Source organism: Plectropomus leopardus, chromosome 3, assembly GCF_026936395.1.
Source record: "Plectropomus leopardus strain MGB_pleo_1.0 chromosome 3, ASM2693639v1, whole genome shotgun sequence".
Lineage (NCBI taxonomy): Eukaryota > Metazoa > Chordata > Actinopteri > Perciformes > Serranidae > Plectropomus > Plectropomus leopardus.
In genome coordinates, this window is record NC_142178.1 from 22007120 (window position 1) to 22029068 (window position 21949).

At 39.4% G+C, this 21949-nt stretch overlaps 3 protein-coding genes across 6 annotated transcripts in view; 2 read left to right on the forward strand and 1 right to left on the reverse strand.

The window, feature by feature from the left end:
* The window catches only part of LOC121941971 (LIM and calponin homology domains-containing protein 1-like), a 36670-nt gene extending 34583 nt beyond the window's left edge, over positions 1–2087 (forward strand). For all 4 annotated transcript variants that reach the window (XM_042485025.2, XM_042485024.2, XM_042485026.2 and 1 more), the window contains one exon: positions 678–2087. In XM_042485025.2, coding sequence (XP_042340959.2) covers positions 678–703 — 26 coding nt within the window. In that variant the 3' untranslated portion in view covers positions 704–2087. The remainder of the gene's footprint in view (positions 1–677) is intronic.
* Positions 2088–2675: 588 nt separating this feature from the next.
* tmem192 (transmembrane protein 192) lies at positions 2676–15262 on the forward strand. Its single transcript, XM_042484786.2, has 6 exons — positions 2676–2817; positions 4393–4548; positions 5389–5650; positions 5748–5870; positions 13812–13917; positions 14549–15262. Exons 1-6 carry the CDS (start codon positions 2788–2790, stop codon positions 14661–14663), a joined length of 792 nt encoding a protein of 263 aa, XP_042340720.1. The 5' UTR covers positions 2676–2787; the 3' UTR covers positions 14664–15262.
* A 263-nt stretch (positions 15263–15525) lies between these two features.
* On the reverse strand, positions 15526–19955 carry apela (apelin receptor early endogenous ligand). The gene is made up of 3 exons (XM_088075885.1): positions 19701–19955; positions 17415–17504; positions 15526–17066 (listed from the first exon to the last, which is right to left on the reverse strand). Exons 1-2 carry the CDS (start codon positions 19774–19776, stop codon positions 17416–17418), a joined length of 165 nt encoding a protein of 54 aa, XP_087932011.1. The 5' UTR covers positions 19777–19955; the 3' UTR covers positions 15526–17066; position 17415.
* Positions 19956–21949: the final 1994 nt, after the last annotated feature.

Consider the following 21949-nt stretch of genomic DNA (forward strand, 5'->3'; position numbering starts at 1 on the left):
GAAAACTCTGGGGCTGCATTTTAGTCTGAATGGGAGGAAACAGAGACTTTTTGGAACAATGATGCATGTTTTCTTTCTGATTGGGTCTGATCAGTAATGGCTCTCAGTCTGACTGCCATATTCATGTATCTTTTATTGACAGTTCCACTTTGTCATTAGCTCAAGCAAAGAAATCTCTGGTCTTGCTTTTTATCATCTCAGTAGTATTTTCTCTAACTAAGCAACCAACTGCAGCGTAGACAACCTGCTTCCTGTCTACACAATGCATGCATGCCCAATGTACGTGAATGATCATGTGATTTTCAGGCATGTTAGTATGTAAGGGAATATTTCTTAACAGTCTTAAAACAATTGTGTGTATGGAGATTGTTTACATTTTAAAACAGAAACATATCAGTGTGCGTGTGACCAGACACGCACATACATTTATTGTCTTACACTAGTTGTGAGATTTTAGGGTGAACTGTCTGTTTCAAGTAGACCCTTCATAAAATGTAGATAGAAGCAAAATTGTTGCCGTCAACTCAGTATTGTCAAGTAATTCTAACAAGAATAAGATCAAACCGTTTTATTAATCGACCTTATTAAAAGTTATGAGATTAGACTTTTTTTACATTCAAGGTACAATGTAGATTTATTAGTCATATTATCTGTCATATTTCCACGTTTGTATGCAGGCAGAGGTCAGCCCACCACACTATGATGAGCTGCACTTGAACTGGAACCGCCCCCCTGCTGTCCTCGTCAGTGATTGGACAGAGAAGAATTTAAGAACCTTGACTCACATTCTGGACACTCCGGAATGCTCTGAAAAAATCTTGGAATCATCGTCTTTTTTCCGAAATGCACAAACAACTTTATGGATTTTACTGAGAGCAAAAACTGGACTGACACACGGACTGAGTGACACAACATCTCATGCACACACAGTATAGTGTGTGCACTTATTAACTGTACACATGTATACACTTTAACATTTTAATACGTGTAGCATGGATGTAATCAAGAAATCAGTGTGTTTAGACCTTTGCACATCTGTACTTAGCACAGTTAAGACACTAAAATAAGTATCAGTTAACACTTTCAATGCTTAAAGCTGAACCACTGCACATCAGTCTCCGAATATTGACTCATTAACCCCTGCTTCTGCACTGACCATGTGACAGGTTTGGGTTGGATAACTGGAAGTAGCTTGACCATTATAATGCCTTACTCGTCATCATACCCTCTCATCCATTTTTGGGTTTTGTGTTTACAGTTTTGCATGAAAGAACATATATAAGTTATTGTGAGTATTGCTCAGATGAAGTAGTGTGAGTTTGTTGTTATCGTCTCAGCAGCTGAACTTTAACTTTCCTCTCGTATGTTGTACATCATCATGATATTTTTGAATTCTTTTGGGAATCTCGCTAACTTACGCAAGCTTTTTTTTTTCTTAATTAATTTTACAGGAATGAGAATGCATGTTATTAATTATATACTTGTTCTTTGGATTTTTAAATATTTTCCCTTTAAGATGTTTTAGCCATTGTTTATTCTCATAGACTGCATCCGAATCAGTGCCTTATGTAATGAATGTGAGAGGGCTAGTGTATGTGCAGGGGTAAATTACACCCACACGGACCTTTGGGTCTCAGCACGTGTTTGTGTGTGTGTGTGTGTGTGTGTGTCTGTGTGTCTGTGTGTCTGTATGAAATTATGCACGTACAGGTATGTATGTAGTGTGTGATTTGACTTGAAGCACAGTTCCATACCAGCAAAAAACACATCTCAAATGGATCTTCTAATCACCTGCTGTTCTCTTCCACCCTCTCTCATGAGCTAAACCAATGACACAGAGTGATTTGCTGCTTCCTTGTTAATTATCCTCCTCTATGACAGTATCACAGTGTCCTATAATCTCTCCTCATCTGCCTCTATCACAAGTGTTGCCTCCCCAGAGTCTGAGCTGAACGCCTCTCTCCTCTGTGTGTCATTGCCTCTATCTGAACACCTGACAGCATCTTCATCACTCAGAGGGACAGAGCGCTCAGTTCATTGTCTTTTATAGCAAGTGTATGTTTATCAATAAAATATTTTAAATGGGATGCTGTCTGTCTTAAATTTTACTTTATATGTTATATATAATACAAAGCATGATGGGGATAAAACAGAAAAAGTACATGTGATGATGTGGTAGAAACCTATACTGGCTTATTTGGAAACCACACCCAGAAAACATATCAATAGTGAAATACAAGCAATCAAACACAATATATTTAGTTGAAGGGGGGGGCAAGAAATGTCCTACAAAATGTAAGAAATTAGAAGAAAAAAAACTCACCTGAAAATAAATTTTCAAAAGGGACATTAGAACATAATTTTTTTAAGTAATGTGGAAAGATGTCCACAAAACTACATTATAATCATTATATATTTAAAATTATGCTATAGAACAAACACACACACACACACACACACACACACACACACAATATTTTTATAATATTTCATATATTGCTACAATGTTTTAAAAAGGTTTATTCTGTGGCTGTCGTATAAGATTGAAGGGCCGAATTTCTATTTTTCGTCTAGTAATTCTAATAAGCAGACAATGAGTAATTATAATCAAATTGTCGGATTATTATCACTATTAGGAACCATCAGAGAGCGGAACTATAAAGTAGGGTACCGGTTGTGTACCGGACGTGTCCGTCCGCCCCGCCTCTTTTGTGGCATGTAAGCTAATGTTTGTTTCTTGTTTTGTTTTTTAATTTCATCTCTAAAACATCAACAAGCGAAACAAAAATGGACTCAAAGGAACCCTCTCTATATGCAGTATGTACATTTCTATTTTACGTCAACGGGTTGCCATGTCAACGGTTAGTTTGCTCGGTAAAGAGGTGTAAATACTGTGTGACAGTTAGCCTGTGTTAGCCCGAAAGCTAACAACAGCCAGACAACACGAAAAAAAAAAACACAGACTGTTTATAAAGATATACATTTGTTATAGTCTGCGGTCGCGACTGTTTCTGTCGCGCAGCAACAGTTATCTTTCATAAATGATTAAATGAGGAAGACATTACTTTTTAAACAGCTCTTTTTGATCAGTTATCGGGTGGTTTCTCAGTTTCCTGTTTTCAGTGTGACTTGTGATAGTTGTGCAGATTTTAGATGACTCATAGAGGACATTCAGCGTCTCTCTGAGGCACAAACACAGTCATACTGAGAGATATCTCATATAATATGACCAACTCTCATTGCTCCTCTTTGTCCAATTATTGAATTATGTCGGTTCGGGTCCATTTTAGTCAATTATTTTAGTTTTTTATGGTTATTGAGACATTTTTCATTACTGGAAGATAACCAGTGACATAAATGCTCACCAGTTTGATCTGTCCTTAATAATAACCGCTATTGTTATATTAAAACAATTTTTAAAAAATGTAAAGTATAGAATTTTAATGAAGTACGTGGGCAAAGAAGGGGTTTGACAGTCACCAAGTGTTTACATGGCTTATTGTATGTGATTTATTTTGTGCTATTTTGAATCATTTCCTTTTTTTATGTCGTCCTCCTTTTCTATAAACAACAATGTAAATATGTTTACATGAAGTAATACATGGTCTGGATAATTTATATTTTAGATATAGTTATATATAGTTCAAGAAAATGTACCCTGTTTATTCAGTTATTTACAAATGGAAGTGAGTCAGCTATTTTTTAATAACTGATGGAAAAAGGGTTGGGATTGTCCTGTGGTCAAAGGAGGCGTTGCTGATCAAATATGTATCAAGATTCTGTTACTGCATTGCCTATTTATTACCTCAAATGTTTTCAGAAAACATGTTTCAGTTCACTGTTTAACTGTAAAATTATCCACACTGGCAAGAATCCGTGGGATCTGACAAATGCCATCGGAAGTGCTACAAGGGGGCAGAGGAACATGATTTTTTTTCTGTCTCATGCAACGCTGTCAGGATTTGGAGAGAGTTTTCTACAAATATGACAAAAGTTATTTTTCTGAAAGTTACAAACTGTAGCTGTAAGTAGGTACAGTAATTGTGTACCGAACCAATTGTGGTAAACTAGATATTTAAAATACATATTTACCCAAAGAAATATGCTGGTTATATGTTTTGTAAGATATTTATTTTTTGCAGTTAAATCAATTAATCCTTATGTTGAGAATAACTTATTTAATAATAAAATGTTGGGGGCGCGTGGTGGCTCAGTGGATAGAGCGGATGCCCCATGTATAGAGGCTGTGTCCTCGCCGCAGTGGCCGTGGGTTTGATTCCGGCCTCTGCCCTTTTCTGCATGTCACCCCCCTTCTCTCTCTCTCCCTTTCACACTTGTGCTGTCCTATCAATTAAAGGCAAAAACACACGCACAAAAAGTTGTTTGTTTCAGCCTGCAGGCCCATCATTAGATATGTCACGAAGCATAGAGGAGGACTCTTTGGTGGACGGACCGCTGATCTCTGCAGACGCCCTCCACTCTGCCATCAGGAGAGAGTTTCAGACTTTACCAACACCCTGCCATGCCAGTCTGCTATCTGTGCTACATGTATGACACACACACACACACACACACACACACACACACACACACACAAGCATTGTGTTCATATGCACTGAAATAATGAGATTTTTATCTAATATCCACCACAACTTGACTGAAAAGGTTTCAGGTTGTTTTTTTCCAGTGAAACTGAATAACTTTTAGTAATTTAAAATATAAAACAGCTGAATTTTGAAAATTAACTGCCGAGTGTGCAATATAATGTTTAAACCATATAGTGTCTTGAAAATACATATTTTTTAATGAATATTACTATGGTTTTATTTATATATCATGGTACTGTTATTGTGCCGATACCGTTATTTATTTATTTATTTTTTTTAAAATAATTTGGAATGAGAGTGAAGGCAACTATAGGGATAATTGATAAATAATTTGAGTAATTTATCAAGCAAAAATGCCTTTTTTTTATTCCATCCTCTTTCATTTACTGCATTTGTTGGCTTTATATAATTGCAAACAGAAAGCACTTTGAACTCTGGAAAACTGGGATGGGCTTTTTTTTTTTTTTAAAGATTCTGACATTTTACAGACAAAACAAGTTATTGATTGATCAAGACAATAATTGTTCGATTAATCAAAAGTAAAAATAATCAGAAGTAGCAGCCCCACAGTACTTTGAAATCAAACTTAAATAAAGAACACACTTTTTGAGAGTATTCTGAATAATGCAGCACACTTAAAAGTATTTACCTAATCTGCCTTTTAACCTGAGCACTCACAGTGACATTTTTATTTTCTGTGTTTGATAATAGTCATAGAATGTGCTGCTCTGTGCTAATCTCTGCTGCTCCATACATCTGTCTCTTCTCTTCTTTCTTTCAGGTTGTGTACGTGGTGTTATCAGTGTGTTTGGCCGTGCTGTGTGTGTTGGAATTCGGCCAACAGGAGGTGTGCATGAGTATTTTGGGTAACGTGCGAGGCGACAGTGTCATTGTGTTTGGGAAGGTGTGTTTGTGGGTGCTGGTGCTGTTGTTCACTGGGTGTGTGCAGCACCACCACAGCCAGGCCAGGAGCAGAGGATACCTGCGATTCTACAGACAGATGCAGGGACTGAAGCACCTGCCACTCACCGTGCACTCCACAGGTACAACTGCACACTATGAATCAACTGCACATGCAGAGGTCAGTCGTGTCCACAAGATGGCAGTAATGCCATGTTTGTCATTTCTCTGTGTGTGCAGGAAATGTTATGCTGCTGGTTGTTTTGGCTGCACCTTTGTCAGCAGTGGTGCACACCTGCATGCTGCTCAGCGTCCTGGGATTGGAGCTCTTGGTGGCAGTGCCGTGCCTCATCTATTACACAGGTACACTGAGCTCAGTTAAGATATTTTGATATTGAGCATTTTTATTTCAGTCTGGAATTGAAAACTGACTTGTGAAAGACAGCAGACGTTTATGTGGTTGACTGAGGATTGATAACGTGTTTATCAGACTTTGAATGCATGCACACCCACAGACCTGCTACCTCCCAAAAAAAAGAAAAAGAAAAATGTAAGGTGCGCACATTCCCTTGTTTTCAACCCTGAAAGCCAAAACACAAACTGATATGCGAGTACAGAATCTAACTTAAGAGATAAACAGAAAACAACAGAGCGAATATACACAGAACAAAAATATACAAAGAAAATAGTGCATTTACTTAAAATGTATACACATGCAGAAAACCACCTTTCAAAATGTAATTAAACAGCTGAAGTCAACATGGTTACTTTCTGGATGACTTAATTTTCATTGTTGTCATCATAGTCTCTAATGTGAGCGTCTGGTGAGTAGTGAGAATGAAACATACAAAATAATAGTCAAAAAACACTATGAACATTAAAGTAGTAACATTATAAAAACAGCCAAGATTTTTCAGGGATTTTAATTTCTTCTATCACATCTCGAGACTTCGCTAATTTTACTAAATTAGTATTGTGGATTATGATATCACAAGCGTATTTTTATTACAGCGTTACAGAACAATGCAGCTTCATCTTCTTGTGGATGGTGGTCGTAATATCAGTAGTGCTATGAGGAGGGACACACCCCGTAGATTACATTACGCACACACACACACACACACACACACACACACACACACACACACACACACACACACACACACACACACACACACACACACACACACACACACAACCCCCACTCTCTATCTGAGCACATTCGCATCACAATACCTGCCCTGCCCTTTTCAGACTCGACAGCATGACAATCAACCATTCAGCTCTCCGTCCTCCCTCCCTCCCTCTGCTGAGCTGCTGATGTGTTTGCTTCTGTTAAAAACACTGTGCAAACTTTGGATGATACCCATACCAGTCCATCTTTCTATGTTATGTGTGACTTTGGGGTCAAGAATAAATCGGTTACGTTTCGGTTAACTTTATCTGTGCAGCTTTGAAATGGCCTCAAGGTGCATAACCTACTGGGTTGGGGACTCAGTCTTTGTGTAGTCTGAAGTTTGGATTAAATTAAAAAGGGCAGCCAAAATATTGATTTAATGTGTAAAAATGACAAATAAGATAGGAAGACCTTTTTCAATCAACACATTAGGGAAATTCACATGTTGCAGTGTCTCAGTGCAACATTAAACATAAAATATATTTTTAAAAAAAAACAGAATATAAAGTGCAAAAAAAATGTAGAAAATAAGAATTTAGATATAAAAATAAAAAACATGGCCTGAATTTCACTACTATAAGTATTGCTCAATATAAAGTATTGCACAGAGTAATTTGCATCCTGAGGTAGATTTAAGTGGAAATTGCAGATGTTTAGTGGCTGTAAATTGTAAATGGCCGTCCAAAAACAAGCAGTACTACATATTTTAAATAATGAAAAATAGCAGACAGTGCAACACTGTAATTGTAAATATGTATATGTTAATATGAAATGTATTACTACCCGATTAAACCAGCTACTTCAGCGCTGTTTTGCAGCTTGCTCTCGATAATCTAAATTCTGAGCTCACGTTGCCACAAATTTAAAAACATAGAAACCCTTGAAATGATCATGCAGTACTGTACTTACTACTAAACTGCTGCATGGTGGAGACATTCATAACTGTCCCCCAAATAATGCACCTGATTTGACTCCACTGGATGACTTGTTTTGTTCTAATATTCTGCTTTGTGTAGGTTTGATTTCTGCATTAGAACTATAAAAACTTTAATTATACTTTGTATTATCCAGTGGCACCTCCAGAACATTTAGTGTGGTTGCCGTAAACGTCCTTTCATCTGCAGCGTCGCTCAGTCGATTCACCACTTTGGCCTAAACTGAAAGATCTCAAAACCATCGAATTAGCTTGAAATTCTTTGCAGTCATTCTTGATCCACAGACGATGATTACCCAGTGTGTGTGTGTGTGTGTGTCTTTATTGCTAATTTGTACATTTTAGCATACTGGAAAAATAACCTTAAATGATGAACATGGTATAAACATTGTAGAGTGCTGCAGGGATTTTGTTTTTAGGCAAACCAGGAAGAAAATATTGTCCCTATTTTCTCAATAAAAAGCCAATTTGATTTTTCCATTGAATTTTGGATTATTGGAGAAAATAAACTCTGTGGCAAACAATTTTTTATGATACTCACACGTTTGGTTCGGGAAGAAAACCTCACAAATCAAGTCCACTTAGCCTGAAGAAGTCAAACGCTAATGTTAGGCTGCAAGAAAACTGCACCATGGTTGCATGACTCTGTAAAGGCAGACCAGTGAGTAGATGAGTTCCTGATGAGTTAACCCTTTGAAACCTGGATAGACATCACATTTTCTTGTGTTGCATTCAGTATTTAAACTTTTCAAACCTGAGCAAAAATGTTTAATTCTCTTCAAAGTATGGAGAAAGGTAATAAGCAAATTGCATGAAATTGGTAGAACGTGACTAGAAAACAACCTTTATTGTTAAAAAAAGATGAGAGAGAAAATATTAACAAATGATCAAAATCTGAAAAAATGGCCAGAAAATATATTTATCATTATTATAATTATATACTCAAAATATGTTAGAATATATAACTTGTTTAGCATGTTTTTTAAGGTCATTTTCTTGTTTGTTTCTGTTTTTACTCTCATTATTAAGAGTAATTTTCTTGTAATGTTTTCACTAATTTGTTGCTAATTTTTGGTAATTTCTTGTTAAGTTGTGCACTTTCTCCTATGCTTTTGAAAGAAGCCAATTTGCTCAGTTTTCAGGTGGTTAAACATGAATAGATATCAAAGCATTTAAAATGATACCCAGCCCCACAATAGTATAAATATTTCAGTCTGTGATAAATCTACTGTAGTGAGTATTTCAAATTTACAAATCTGTTATTTCATCATCTGTGATATTTTTTAAGCAGTTAAAATTAAATATTTAGATATTCCCAGGAATGTTTAGTAAGGTCCAATACACGCCGTGTAAAGGAAAACTGCTATTAAAGATGCTGTATCAGAGGATATTGATACAGAAGAATCTGTAATGAAAGGAAATCCATATTAAAGGTGTGTTTGGCAGCTGAAGGGCGCAGATTGAGGCTGGAGATACCGGAGAGGAGAGAAGATAAGAGGCATTAGGATTTAGCCTAGCCAAAGGGTAGCCCTCGACCCACTCCACCCAAACACACAGACACACACTCACACACACACACATTGTCCTCATGTTTACAGTGAGGGTGATCCGCTGTGTGAGGGGGGTATCTGTGTTCGCCCGCCACATTCCGGCTCAGATCAGTGCAGTCAGGCACGACGTAAACTGAGCGACGCCTCACATTGCCAAACTTTTTTTTAAAGCACCAACGCAAGCCGACAGAGTCAATGTGACATCAGTGAGGTCATAAAGAGGACAGAAAAACTGATTTTTAAAAAGACAGAGAAGGACAGATATAATGCCTGCAGCTATGGAGTCCATACAGGAAGCCTCGTTCAACATCTCTTTGAAGTGCATGCTCATTGTAAGTGTGTGTGTGTGTGTGTGTCTTTGAGGTTTGCTGTATGTTTCTGCCTCTCTCATTTTAACATGAATACATTCTCCTCTATAGTCCTCCATACACATCAAAGCCATGCCTCGGCCTTCAAAGAATTAACTTAGAATACATCTCTCTCCTCTGCCTCGCCAGAGCTTAGCGTAAGCACTGCAGGATACAGAGTTAACACACACACACACACACACACACACACACACACACACACACACTCATACTCATACTCATACAGATACCCACAGTATACCCTGTCACACAGAACCACACATGTACTGTGTGACAGACGAGAAGCAAGACTGCCATATTTTTGATCATCAGCACCCTGTCGTCGTTGTTCAGTCATGTCCCATCACTGAATGTCCATTCAAAAGGCAATTAGTAAACATCATTGTCAATTATGAAAGCCTTATTTCAGTATTCATATGTTGATGATATTAACTAAGTATACAAAAATTTTAAACTTGTCTTCGTCTCAATAAATCCTAGAATTGTATGTATATTCTAAGCTATTTCAGATCTCACGATGTGATAGGTTTTGGTTAAAAATGTAACTATTTTATTTCAGTTTAAACGTCCAGTCTGTAGGAATTAGGGGGATGTATTGGCAGAAATTCAATGTTATTTAATAATTATTAAGCATGTCCTGATCAAGTGTTTTTTGCCCGATTCCAGATCCAAGACATTTGCTATTGATAATCTGCTGATACTGAGTCCCGATGCAGTCCCTTGTATTTACCTGGATAATACAGCTGCACAATGCGTACTTCAAGTACTTTAAAGTTTATAAAATCAATGCAGTGCATATGCTTGACAGTGTGATGGCTCTGCAGTGCGATACAAGGAAAAAGTCTGGATCTAAGCAGAACTTAAGGGTTTTTTTTGTTTCTTTGGGTTTTTTTTTACTAAAATGGCAAAGTAAGCAAACTAAAAAAATGTTTATATGGCTCTTGCCACAGTCTGAAAAATGCAGGGCGAATGGGACAAGAAACACTTTTTGGGGGGTCCTTGAAAAGTTATGGAAAAGTTTTGAATTTTTTTCCATGAAAATATTTGTGAACAACTAGAGCTGTACAACCTGTATTCACCCTTTTAAAAGTACCAAAAATACAACTGTGGATGAATTTGTTAAATTCGATTTTCACAGTTTACCATCCACACTCAGATGCTTGGACGTTTATATCATACAATTTGTATATGTACCTTGCTTATTGTTGAACCTTCCTGATAAGTATAAGGAAAGCCTAAGCATTTTTTTTTCCTTGAAGCAAATCTTTGAAACGTTTCTCACATCTACGCACACATCTACAACTGCACGAGGCAGTTTGATGAGCAGGACGTCCTTTTCAGCAGACTGTAGAATTGCATGCTTTTTTGAACTCTTTTAATGTCACGTGTTGCAACTTAAATTTGTTCAAACTGCTCTTCTACTCCGTCTTGTGTCACTCTGGTCAGGCTCAGTGGCTGTTGGGATCCATTTCCTTCCTTGATTTTAATTCGGGAGCGCAGAGTCGTGAACACTATATGTGGTACCATTAGCTGTTAGCACCTCTGCCGCTCCTGTTATCACCTGGAAATGTGCACTTCTTGATGGGTGATTGACCCAAGTAGAGACCAAGTCTGAGCACTGTCTGTCCGGCCGTGTGAGAGTCTCTAACAGGGACGTGTGAAATGTGTCACTTTCTTTACACTGCTCCTTCCATCCTGCTATCTCTGTATGTTTTTTGCCCCCTGCTGAATTCTGAATTCTTACTCTCCAAACTCCACAGCACTAATGCATGGTATTTACAGGTTTTCCTAAATGCAACTGGTTACTGTGTGCATCTAAATGAATATCAGTGTAAACAAGCCGTGTTTAACTGTTTTGCAAAACTTAATGGCACATAACACAAACATTTTCTAAATTACGGTTGCACGTGAACACCTTTTTCAGATGTTTTTTGCTTTACGAAACAAAGACATCACAGAAACAAACAATACAAACATTTTTCAAAAGCAAACAACAACAGCGACCAAAATCACAGAAAAATAGACAAACACAAAATCCAACCTATACAGTTTCTAAAGCAAACACATTTCACAAATATGAACAGACCAAACATGTTCAGAAGGGAACAAGACATAGAAAAGGAGATTCTCAAACCTTAACTGTGTTATAAAATGAATGAATTATATAGAACGCTGAAGTCCCTCTCTGGATAATTACAGGATAAGAGTTGATCAGATACATAAATATTATACAAAATTCCACAATAATTAAATCTACACTGCAAACCTGTTCTCAACTCAACAATAACCTGTGATATCTTTCAAAGTATTTTGAGTGCCACTATTTCTGATTGCAGCAAATCTGTCTAAAGTTTGGAAATTTGAGAAACGTTCAAGATGTGTTGATATTTAAGGAATGTCCTACAACACCTTTTAAAAATATAGCTTTTCACAAGTGTATTTGTTTTTGTCATATTAACCAGTACCATGAAGAAAAATGTTGTCACAGCTTCATTTGTGTGTGTGTGTGTGTGTGTGTGTGTGTGTTTGTTTGTTTGTTTTTTCTTTGCTTGTTTTTTATTATGTTCATTAGCTAAGAAAGTCCATGGGATAAAATGCATGTAAAGCAAGCATGTAGGAACAACACTGTTGTCAATGGTGTAATTTAAGTAACTCTGTTATCATAAATTGTAAATAAAAAAAACTAATAATTTTGTGGCACAAATCAGCTGCTTCCTGCAGGTTGTAATACAGCTTTCCATGTTATTTTTTAAACAGGTTGCTGTTATAAATGTTTTACTTCTGTTATTTTTTGGAAGTGGGGTTGTATGAGGTACCTGTCCATAGTCACTGTATATATTGTATATATAATGTCGATGTTGGTTTGCATTTCACCAGTTTGGACAAGCAGTCTTCAGTACCGCCACAGGAGCTAAGCAATGTACTGCTATGGACCGGGGCAGTCCCACCTAAAACAAACAATATTACTATAAGTGTACGCTACATTGAGAGTATTTTCACCTCCTTACCTTGCAGTCAGAGTTCATTGACAAAAACAGTAATTTTGCCTTGCACATGTTGGAGCTGCTGATCTACTGCTGCTTTGATCAGTAATACATTCATGTTATTGTGTGACTTTTGTGAATCCAAACTAACCCTTTAAAGAGCCAAAGTCACACAATAACACAAACCAAGTTCGAGTGCGAGTTCTGTTTAAAAATATACAAATATGACTGACCAATATGCAACCAGCTGAATACAGGACTGTCTTACAGCGTTGAATTTTTAAAATTTGTTTCTAGGTGTGACTTTTTCAGTTTTGCTGCGGCCTTTGTCCACATTGGTACATAACTGCTCAGCTTCTGTGGCGGTACTCCTGCCTGCTCCTTCAAACACAGGACATCAGAAATCCAAACTATCCCTTTAATCTGGTTTCGTTCTCAGTTATGTTTGTATGTGCAAACATGTTTTTCTTAAATATTTTTACCCTGTTGTGTAGCAGTTTGTGTTTCTGCTGAGGTCATTTGATCTGAAACATACCTCTTTGTTTCTCTGCCTTTGTGGAATGTCTCTCTGTCTCTCGCACATACCTGCTCACTACTGCTGTATTGACACACACAACACACACACACACACACACACACACACACACACACAGAATTAGGGCCTCATTATGCAGGAATGTGCAGTATTTCTTTAGATTGTGTGTGAGTGTGGATGCTGAGATACTGCACTGTAGCAAAGTAAAGATAGTGCTCTTTAGAACCTCCCTGACAATTTCCTCTGGCTAATGACACTTCAGTCTTATCAATACTTGACCAGCTCCTCCTTCTGCCCTTTCTCACACACACTCGCCTTGCAACCCCACACACACTCCGCTGCCTTATCTCGATTCAAACAGCACCAACATCTCCCATATTTTTGGCACTGGCTCTTCTTCCAGCTGCTGCATACTCCTCCACAGCCACACCTTGCTGCTAAGCCCGCCTCTTGTTTAAAGGTGTATGTTTAGAGTGTTAGAATTAGAGGTTTGAGTGCAGGATATGGCAGCCCATAAGGATAAGTGCAGGATATAGCAGCCTGTGTGTGTTTAGGAGAGAGAGAGGGATGGAAAACAGTAAAAAAAACAAATGTGTGCCGTTTGTCACCTTAGTGATTAATGTTTTTTTGACACTGCCTGATAGTGTCTGCATGTCTTTATGTGCAGCTGGAAAGATAAAGCACTAGTTTGATGGTGCTATTAGAAAACAAACTGAAGATTTCTTTATTTATGTTTTTGTATATTTGTGGTTACAGTCCAGGTGATGCGGTTCAACAGGGCACGAGCTGCACCAGACGTGAGCCAAGAGGAGCATTCACACAACTACAGTGTCACAAGTCTGCCGACTGAGACTGGCTTCAGGTACATAGACACTCACAAACACACAAACACACACACACACACACACACACACACACACACACCCCCACACACACACACACACACACACACACACACACACACACACACACACATTGTCTTAAGGCCCTTTCAGACATGCACCATGTTATGTGAAAGTGTTGGCTAGGTAATGTGTCACTCACATGTTTTAATAACCGTCAAGAGTTACCTCAGTGCTGCACATCTTTTTCTCTGCTGTGCAGTTGAAGTCTAGAGCCCTTTTTACACTGAGATCCCACAATAGGGGCACAATGAAATCCCTTTGTTACGCCTGCGTAATTTTATTACACAGAGTCAAACATTGGCAGCATAATGACCTCTAGTACGACACATGACGTGTGTCAGGCAACGCTTTCTAAACAAAGACATAACACAGCAATATTACTCATTTATTCATTTGTCCCTGTTATATGGCGGCTGATCTCATCCTCTGCTCAGAGGGTAAGGAGCTCCAGGATCTCATTGTCTCACCAGTTTGTGGACATTTTCAGTTGTTGTTCTTCCTTGAGTTGGCTGCTATCTGCTACTAGTAGGTTTTAAAATCATTAGACCATCTCTGAAAAGTGTCAATGTGCTATGCTTTGTGTCTCAGAGAGGGCTCCAATCTGGAGGAGGTGGTGGAGAAGCAGGCCGACCTGATAGAGTACCTGAAACAACACAACACCTTACTGAGCAAGAGGCTGCTCAACCTCACAGCGCAGCACTGACCACAGTCCAGCCTTCTCCTCCTCCCTGTGAACCAGAGCCGGATCATTTTAAATCTCCGCTCTCTAAACACAAAGGAGAGGAGGATCTGTGGGTTTGAAAGAGAGGACCAGAAGGCAGAAGAAACACTGGATAAAAGACTATCCCTGTGCACACAAGCACCTGTGACTTAAGACGGGAAGGCATCTCCATGAGGCACCTGTGATGGACAGATAACGCAGGAGGTGAGCTGTAAGTGGAGGACAGTTAAAGAGGGGAGGAGGAGGAGGAGGTGGCGTCATGGGTCACAGATCAGAGGTGAGGGGTTTTTATCACTGTGTTACGGCCCCTGGTGACCCACGTCTGTCGTCGCATGTGTTACTGTGAGAAACAGAAGGGGCGAAATTTGTTTTAGAAATCATCTGCACTAAGGAGTAACTGGAAGAGAAGGGAGAGGTTATCACTTGTCAGGGTCAAACTAGAGAAAGAGTTCATAAATGTTTCTAAGTGCTATTTTATCTGTCTGAATGTGTAAATTCTTTGTTTGGTACCAGTTTTTCTTTAGGCACAATCATTGAGTTTGTTTGTTGGTGGTCAGATTCCAATAAATATGTAATATGCACATTTTTCTTCATTTAATTTATGTTTAAGCCTTTTCAGGAGCGGCAGTGGACACAATTCATCCGTGAAACCCAAGTAAGTGGCTCCAGGTTTGTGTTTGTTTGTCGTAAAGTAACGCAAGAGCTGAAAGAATAAGCCCAAACAATAGAGACACTGCAACGTCAACATTAGCCAGCGTGAACGTATTTTCCCGCCTCATCTTTTCTATGCTAAATTTCAACAGTCACGGGAATCTACGTTAACGAAATATTGAGGTTGTCATTCGAGCCTGTGGTGTTTGTTCCGCATTGTGATTTCTTTATGCTCTGGTGCCCGTAACTCCACAGGGAGTGCTGCATTTATGACTTGTTTCCCATGTTAGTGATCCTGGGAGCCCAGAGGTATCAGGAGTACTGCGGGTATCACGAGTCAAGTTTCATTGCAGAGTTTTAGGCTACAAATTTAAAGACATTTTATTTTACTCTGTCCTTACTAGAAATATTCAAAATTTAATGGAGTCTGGCTTAAAACCTTGGAAGTTGCCACATTTCTTTAAACTAAGTGGAGCACAAACACAAACTCATAAAGGAGACACAAAATATTGCATTGATACATTTTTATTAAAAAGCTTACAACATAATTCAATAAACATTTGAAGTGCATACATGCATTATAAACACTTTGTACGAATAGTATGTGGATGCTGTTCATCGTAGCTGCAGTCACTAAGATGTTTCCAGCTCTTTGGTCCGTAGCTTTCAAGTCGAGTGACGAATATATTTGATATTGTTACTCCCTTCACTGTGTTCTCGTTCAGTACAGGAATAATGGCTTTAGAGGACGAAGAGGGAAGGTTTTTGCAACTCAACCCAATCTCAAGATTTTTTTTTTTTGCACTGAATGTTTCTGCAAACCACGAATACATTAAATTTGTGCATTTATTAGTGGATATGTTTATATTTCTCAACAAGGCTGTGGTGAAGGTGGTGTGTGCACAAAAATCACTTGGTCATGGTTAGGAGAAGAACATGTATTGGATTTAAACGGTGAAGGCTGGTGAAAAATACCCAGGTTCAGTGGCTCAAACACAGCTGGGAAACACTGCGATGTGTTGGTAAAAAACACCCAGGTTCAGAGCCACAAATGCTGCTGGGAAAGCCACAGTATGCTGCTAAAAACACCCACATTTGGTGGCACCAAAGCTGCTGGAAAAGAAAACGGGTGAGTAAAAAAACACCCATTTTCTGGGCCACAAATGCCACTGGGAAACGTCATGATGTGCCACTAAAAACACCAAGGTTCGGTGTCACAATCAACGGTGGAAACATGAAAAAGTTTGTCCAAAAAAACACCAGTGTTGTTTCTTGGTCTCAAACAGTGGTCTGCAGTGCAGGCGTCTTGCCGTCCACCATCCCCTCTACCTTTGCATGACAAAGTCTGGTCATATGCCATGTCCCTTAAGAAACATTGATATGATTCATATGAAACCTACAAATTTAACTTAGTCGTGGTTTACAGAAACGTACAATGCCGACATTTTTTTGCTGGCAACTCGGCTGTGCAACTTGACAAACGCAGATCTGTGTCCACCAGGAGGCCAAAACATTTCATGGTTTATGTTTTGTTGAGTATGAAGACAGTTTCTTGTAGCTGTATAAGCAGCTGGACACACATGAAAGTCTTTTGATTGCATTGTCATGGTGTCTCCTCCACTCCACAGTTTATGTGTTGGCACTGGGATCCGTCCATGGTGTTTGAGCTGCACACTGCCCTTGCCTCATATCCATATTTCTCTCCTCAGATCACCTTTTGTCTTGTGCTTCAACCTACAATGGAAAAAGCATAATTGAGAATCCAGCATGCATGAAGGAGTTCAGGGTAAGACAAAAACAAGGAATTGCTCAAGTACAAGAGTCCAAAAATTAAAGCCGAACACCCCCCTCTCTCCTAATGGCACTAAACCCTTCCTCTTCATCGTTAGTGAGATTTATGTCTGGGCCTTTCTCCCCCACTGCACTCCTGTTCTGCGTGAATACACTCCTCTGCCACTAATCACACACACCTTCTTAACTGCCACCTGCCGGCGCTCTAACCTGTTTTTGTTCCCTGTATCACACAACTCGGCTCATAACCTCTTTTACACAAAAACACATGTATGAGTGCACGTGTGTTACCTTATGGGAAGGGTACTCTGGAGTGGAGAGGCAGGCAGCGTCTGTGTGGGCAGTGGTGTCTGTGGTATTTTCTCCTTAGGTTCAGGAAATCTGAAAGAAAGGATAGATCCATTGGATAAGCTGATTGTTCCATAACATATATTTTTTGCTACAAGTTAGACTGGCATGAATTACCTGCTTATCACACGTAGTTTTAGGTGTAAAAAATCCTTTTAAGCATGATTTATGTCTGCAGGTGGACCCCGTGTATATCACCTGACAGGCCTAATTAATCCCAAATGGAGGAAAGTAACTGGAGCTTTTTAGCACCAAAAGAGATAAAACAGCACCTCCTGCAGTCACCATTTTCAAAGTGAGTATGATTATGAAACCCAACTAAGCCTAATTATGTCCTAACTTATCCTCTGTTGACTATAGATAAACCAGCTTTAAAGGGTTTTATTGTTTGGAGCAATATAACCAACAGCAGGGCGACCCCCCTTCTAATAAACTGGGACACACAGACCTAACACATGATTATTTTTAAACGTCCCTAATAAATCCACTTTGACTCCTGCGGTTCACAGACTGCCAGCCAAGCCCAGGAAGAGATAAACTGCCAGATGACTTTATGGCTCCCTCTTCCTCCCCCCCTCCTCCTCCTCTGAAAGAAATTACTCCCCACGCCTGAAGGTAGGCTTCTTTACACTTGGCACTGCTACTCCATGTCATGTTAATAAAGCTCGGGTATTTGCATGGAGTTTTAACACCGTGATTAACAAAAGCGCGCCGGAGTGCTTTCCAGCCGGGGACAAAGGGAATCACTGTGCGATCCCCGGCGGCGCTCCGCTCCCGCCCCTCCCTCCTCATCCTCTCCTCTCCATCATCACATGAACCTAATCACGACCTCAAGCCCCGGAGCTTCTCTGTTTAATAACCGCAGTGTGTCTCCGCCGCGGATAACCGCAAACCAGCGTGGATGTGCGTAAAAGGCGCACCTGTTGCGTCAGGCAGGAGCAGCATGATGCCTGCTGTTCCTGTTAGAAACAAATAACTTTAATCATAAATAGGGAGCCTTTGTAGTTTATTAGAAAATAATATTTAGGGACTGTACTTTTTTTGTCAGTATAGGTAAGGTTGCTGGCGTGTAGTTTCGTTCTCTTTGAGCCTCCTTGAGTGACTGGGGGAAAATGCATGACCATATTTTACCATATCCGGCTATGATCAGTGGTGTGATTTTGGAGATTTTTAAAGGAAAGTTGGCTTTACAACCCGCGTACAGGTTTTCAGACTGGTGGTATTTAGACAAAATGAAAAAAAAAATAGATTAAGTAAATATATTATGAATAATCAAATAAACACAAAACACAACCATTTGAAGTTGAATGTCCTCGTCAAGGCACAAAGAAACAAAAAACATAATTTCTTCCCCACCAACTTACTTGCAGATTTGGGGACTGGGGATATTAATAATCAACACAACACAACCAGTTTCATCATTTAATCAGAATTGAAAAGGTTAAAAAGTTAGTTATGCTCGTGCTGCATTTAGGTCCTGATGAAAAATGGGAACAACCGGAAAAACTTCTGCTAAATACATTTATCCATGTAATTGATCCAATATCTACTCATATTGCTTACCTGGATACATTTAAATTACCCCTACATTATTAATTTTATCATGTTGCAATATTTAGTGGTTTGGGTGGTAAGCATTTCATTTTTAACCACTTTTTAGTTGGCTTATTTGACTGCTTCAGTGTAAAGATTTTATTTACATATAACGGCATTTGGTTGGCTCTGCAGCTATGTTTTTCAATGGTTGTTGTGACTTGCGTCCTTCTTTTAGGATACTGGGAGGCTTACGGTCGCCTAAATTTGAGTTTTTCTGATTTACGCAGTATACACAAAATCATGAACGCGCCATGTAGCTCGTGTACGGATTCACGGCCGGATGATTGACGGGGCGTTTGTTTGCGTCTCGGAGTGAATTATCGCGCTTATATCGCTACTTCTGCCCCCCGAATATTTAATTAGATGTGTATTTTAAAAAAAGTTTGCACTTAGTTAATGGTAAAATATTTAAAATTGGTCCGTGAGGCTTAAGCTAACATTAATTAAAGTCATTTAGCTAGCAAAGAGCAGACTCACTGTTGCTATGGTTACCTGCAGTTCTACGAGCAACGCGCATTGATATAAAACGCTGTTTAGGCCGCGGGTTTAACTTTCTCCCGGGACTATTTAACTGCCTTTTATGAATTGCCAGCTGCCGGGACATCTGGACGGGTGAAATTTGGGGATGCTTACCTTGCCTGGCAGAGTAGACTGGTGCTAAAGCGGCGACGAGCAGCAGGACCAGGTAGAACAGGTTGAAGATCCTCATGGCTGGGCAGCAGTTGGCTTCTGAACAGGTTAGTTTGTGCTGATAATTTTCCAAAACCCCAGAAAGTCTTCCTGACTCTGAGCTGGACTGATGATGCTCAGTGTTGTTTTCTGTCCTCTGCTCTGTTTCAGTCTAAAAGGCCCACCACCGGGGGAGTCCAGCACCCAGATGTACCTCTTCTCTCAGGATAATGGGTATGTCCCTCAGGAATTTGTGTGTCCAGAGTGTTTGTGTGTCCAGTGAGAGTGTGATTGTCTCTATGTCTGAGAGCAAAGTGACAAAGGTGCTTCTCCCCCCACCTCCTTTATACAGCCTTTTTAGAGGGAGGGGGAGTATTGGTGAGGGGGTGTAGCTCCCACAGCCGCCCCCACCTCAACCCCTGACAAACACACACACACACACACACACACACACACACACACACACACACACTTAAGCATTGCACATATTGACCCCACATGTAGAGGGTAATTCAAATGACAGGAAGCCCCCTCCTTATCCTTCAACTGCCCCTTGAACACACATTTTCCTGCATGCAAGTTGTGTATGCATTGATGTGTGTGTGCGTGCAGCTATGAGTGATACAGATATTTAAAGATGTGGACAGATGTTTATTTATCACTCCTAACATCAGAGAAAAGATTTAAGAAGCTGTAGTTGAAAGTAGCAGGTTCTTCAGGACTGAGAGGAGAGCCAGATCCCTCCTCCCTCAGTTGTCCCCTACCCCCGCACTGAAGAAGACACACACATCTGGGGCTTTTTGGGTGGTGGTGTGGAGGTGGGGTGTTTGCACTGAGCATTTCGGAGCCAGTGTCCCGATTGAATGAAATCCAGTGATGCACTGGACTAACGATACTCAAAGAAGTCTTAGTGGGATGCCGTCTACTGTCTGTCAGCCTGTGTGAGTGTCTGTCTTTGTGGGCAGAGTCTGTTTGTAGCTGTTGAGCTAAATGGATGCATCTGTATTTTTCTGAAAAGTAATCTTTACGGTGACTATTTTTTTTTAAGGATTCTGTTTTGTAAGGCAGTAATGTCTGTAAATACTCAACCGCTCTGGCTTTTTAATTGACTAAAAGATCCAGTATTTAGGAGATATATTGGTAGAAATGGAATATAATAAGTATGTTTTATTTAGTCTATAATCACCTGGGGAAAAATGCTCTGTTTTCGCTACCTTAGAATGAGGCTTTTATATCTACAAAGGGATGGTATGGATGGGGTCCTCGTCTACGGTGATCACCACCATGTTTCTACAGTAGAACGGACAAACCAAACACTGGCTACAGGTAGAGCCATACATGTTTAAGTGTTGGCCAAAGTACTTAGCAGCCGAAAAAAACTGATTTTTTAAAGCGTGAATCTGCTTTATTACATGTTTTGTACCAGTTGAAATGATTAGGTTTGTTTGTTTTGGAGACAGAGACCTCTGTGGATATTTTGACTCCCAGTAAAAACCTCCTTAACATTGAACACTGGAGGAATTCTAACTGGGAGAGGTTTCAGCTGGTTGCACTCTGCTAGATGCCACTAAAATCCCCCGTAATCTTTCACACTGTTCCTTTAAAAATGTCACTTTGTTAGCATCCTCTCATTAGTGTTGTGTGTCAACCTCAAAATATTTCTTGGCACAGACCAAAAACTGTCAAATACTGAAAGGCCATCAAAATGCCGTATCTCATTTTTTATCTTATTTGTTTAATATTGAATTAGAAATTAATTTTTATGTGTGATAAAGGTTGAGAGTAGAGCTGTTTTCTTTTGGTGTTGGCCAAATTTCTTCGAAAAAGATCAACATTTGTTAAGTACTGAAAGGTAAACTGGTGTCAAATTACTTGTCAGGTTCAAAACTTTGTTAAATCATTTTTAGAAAATGTTGATATTTTTCTTCAAATGAGGTATCAAAGTTGTAGTGTTACAGAAGCTTTGCAATTGTATCTGCACGGCTACTGAAATACTCAAACAATACCCAGCGTTACTCCTCATGCAGGTTGTGAGTTGGTGGTATACCAGGGGGTTTTCTTGCAGCGGGTAAACCAGGTCACTTGGCATAAGCTCCACGGTGACTTTGCGAAGCGTGGGGACTCATTAGCGTGTCTGCTTACGGTCGTCTCTGTGGACTGAGACTCTCCATTCAGCACCCAGCTAATGAATTAACACATTAAGATGAAATGTC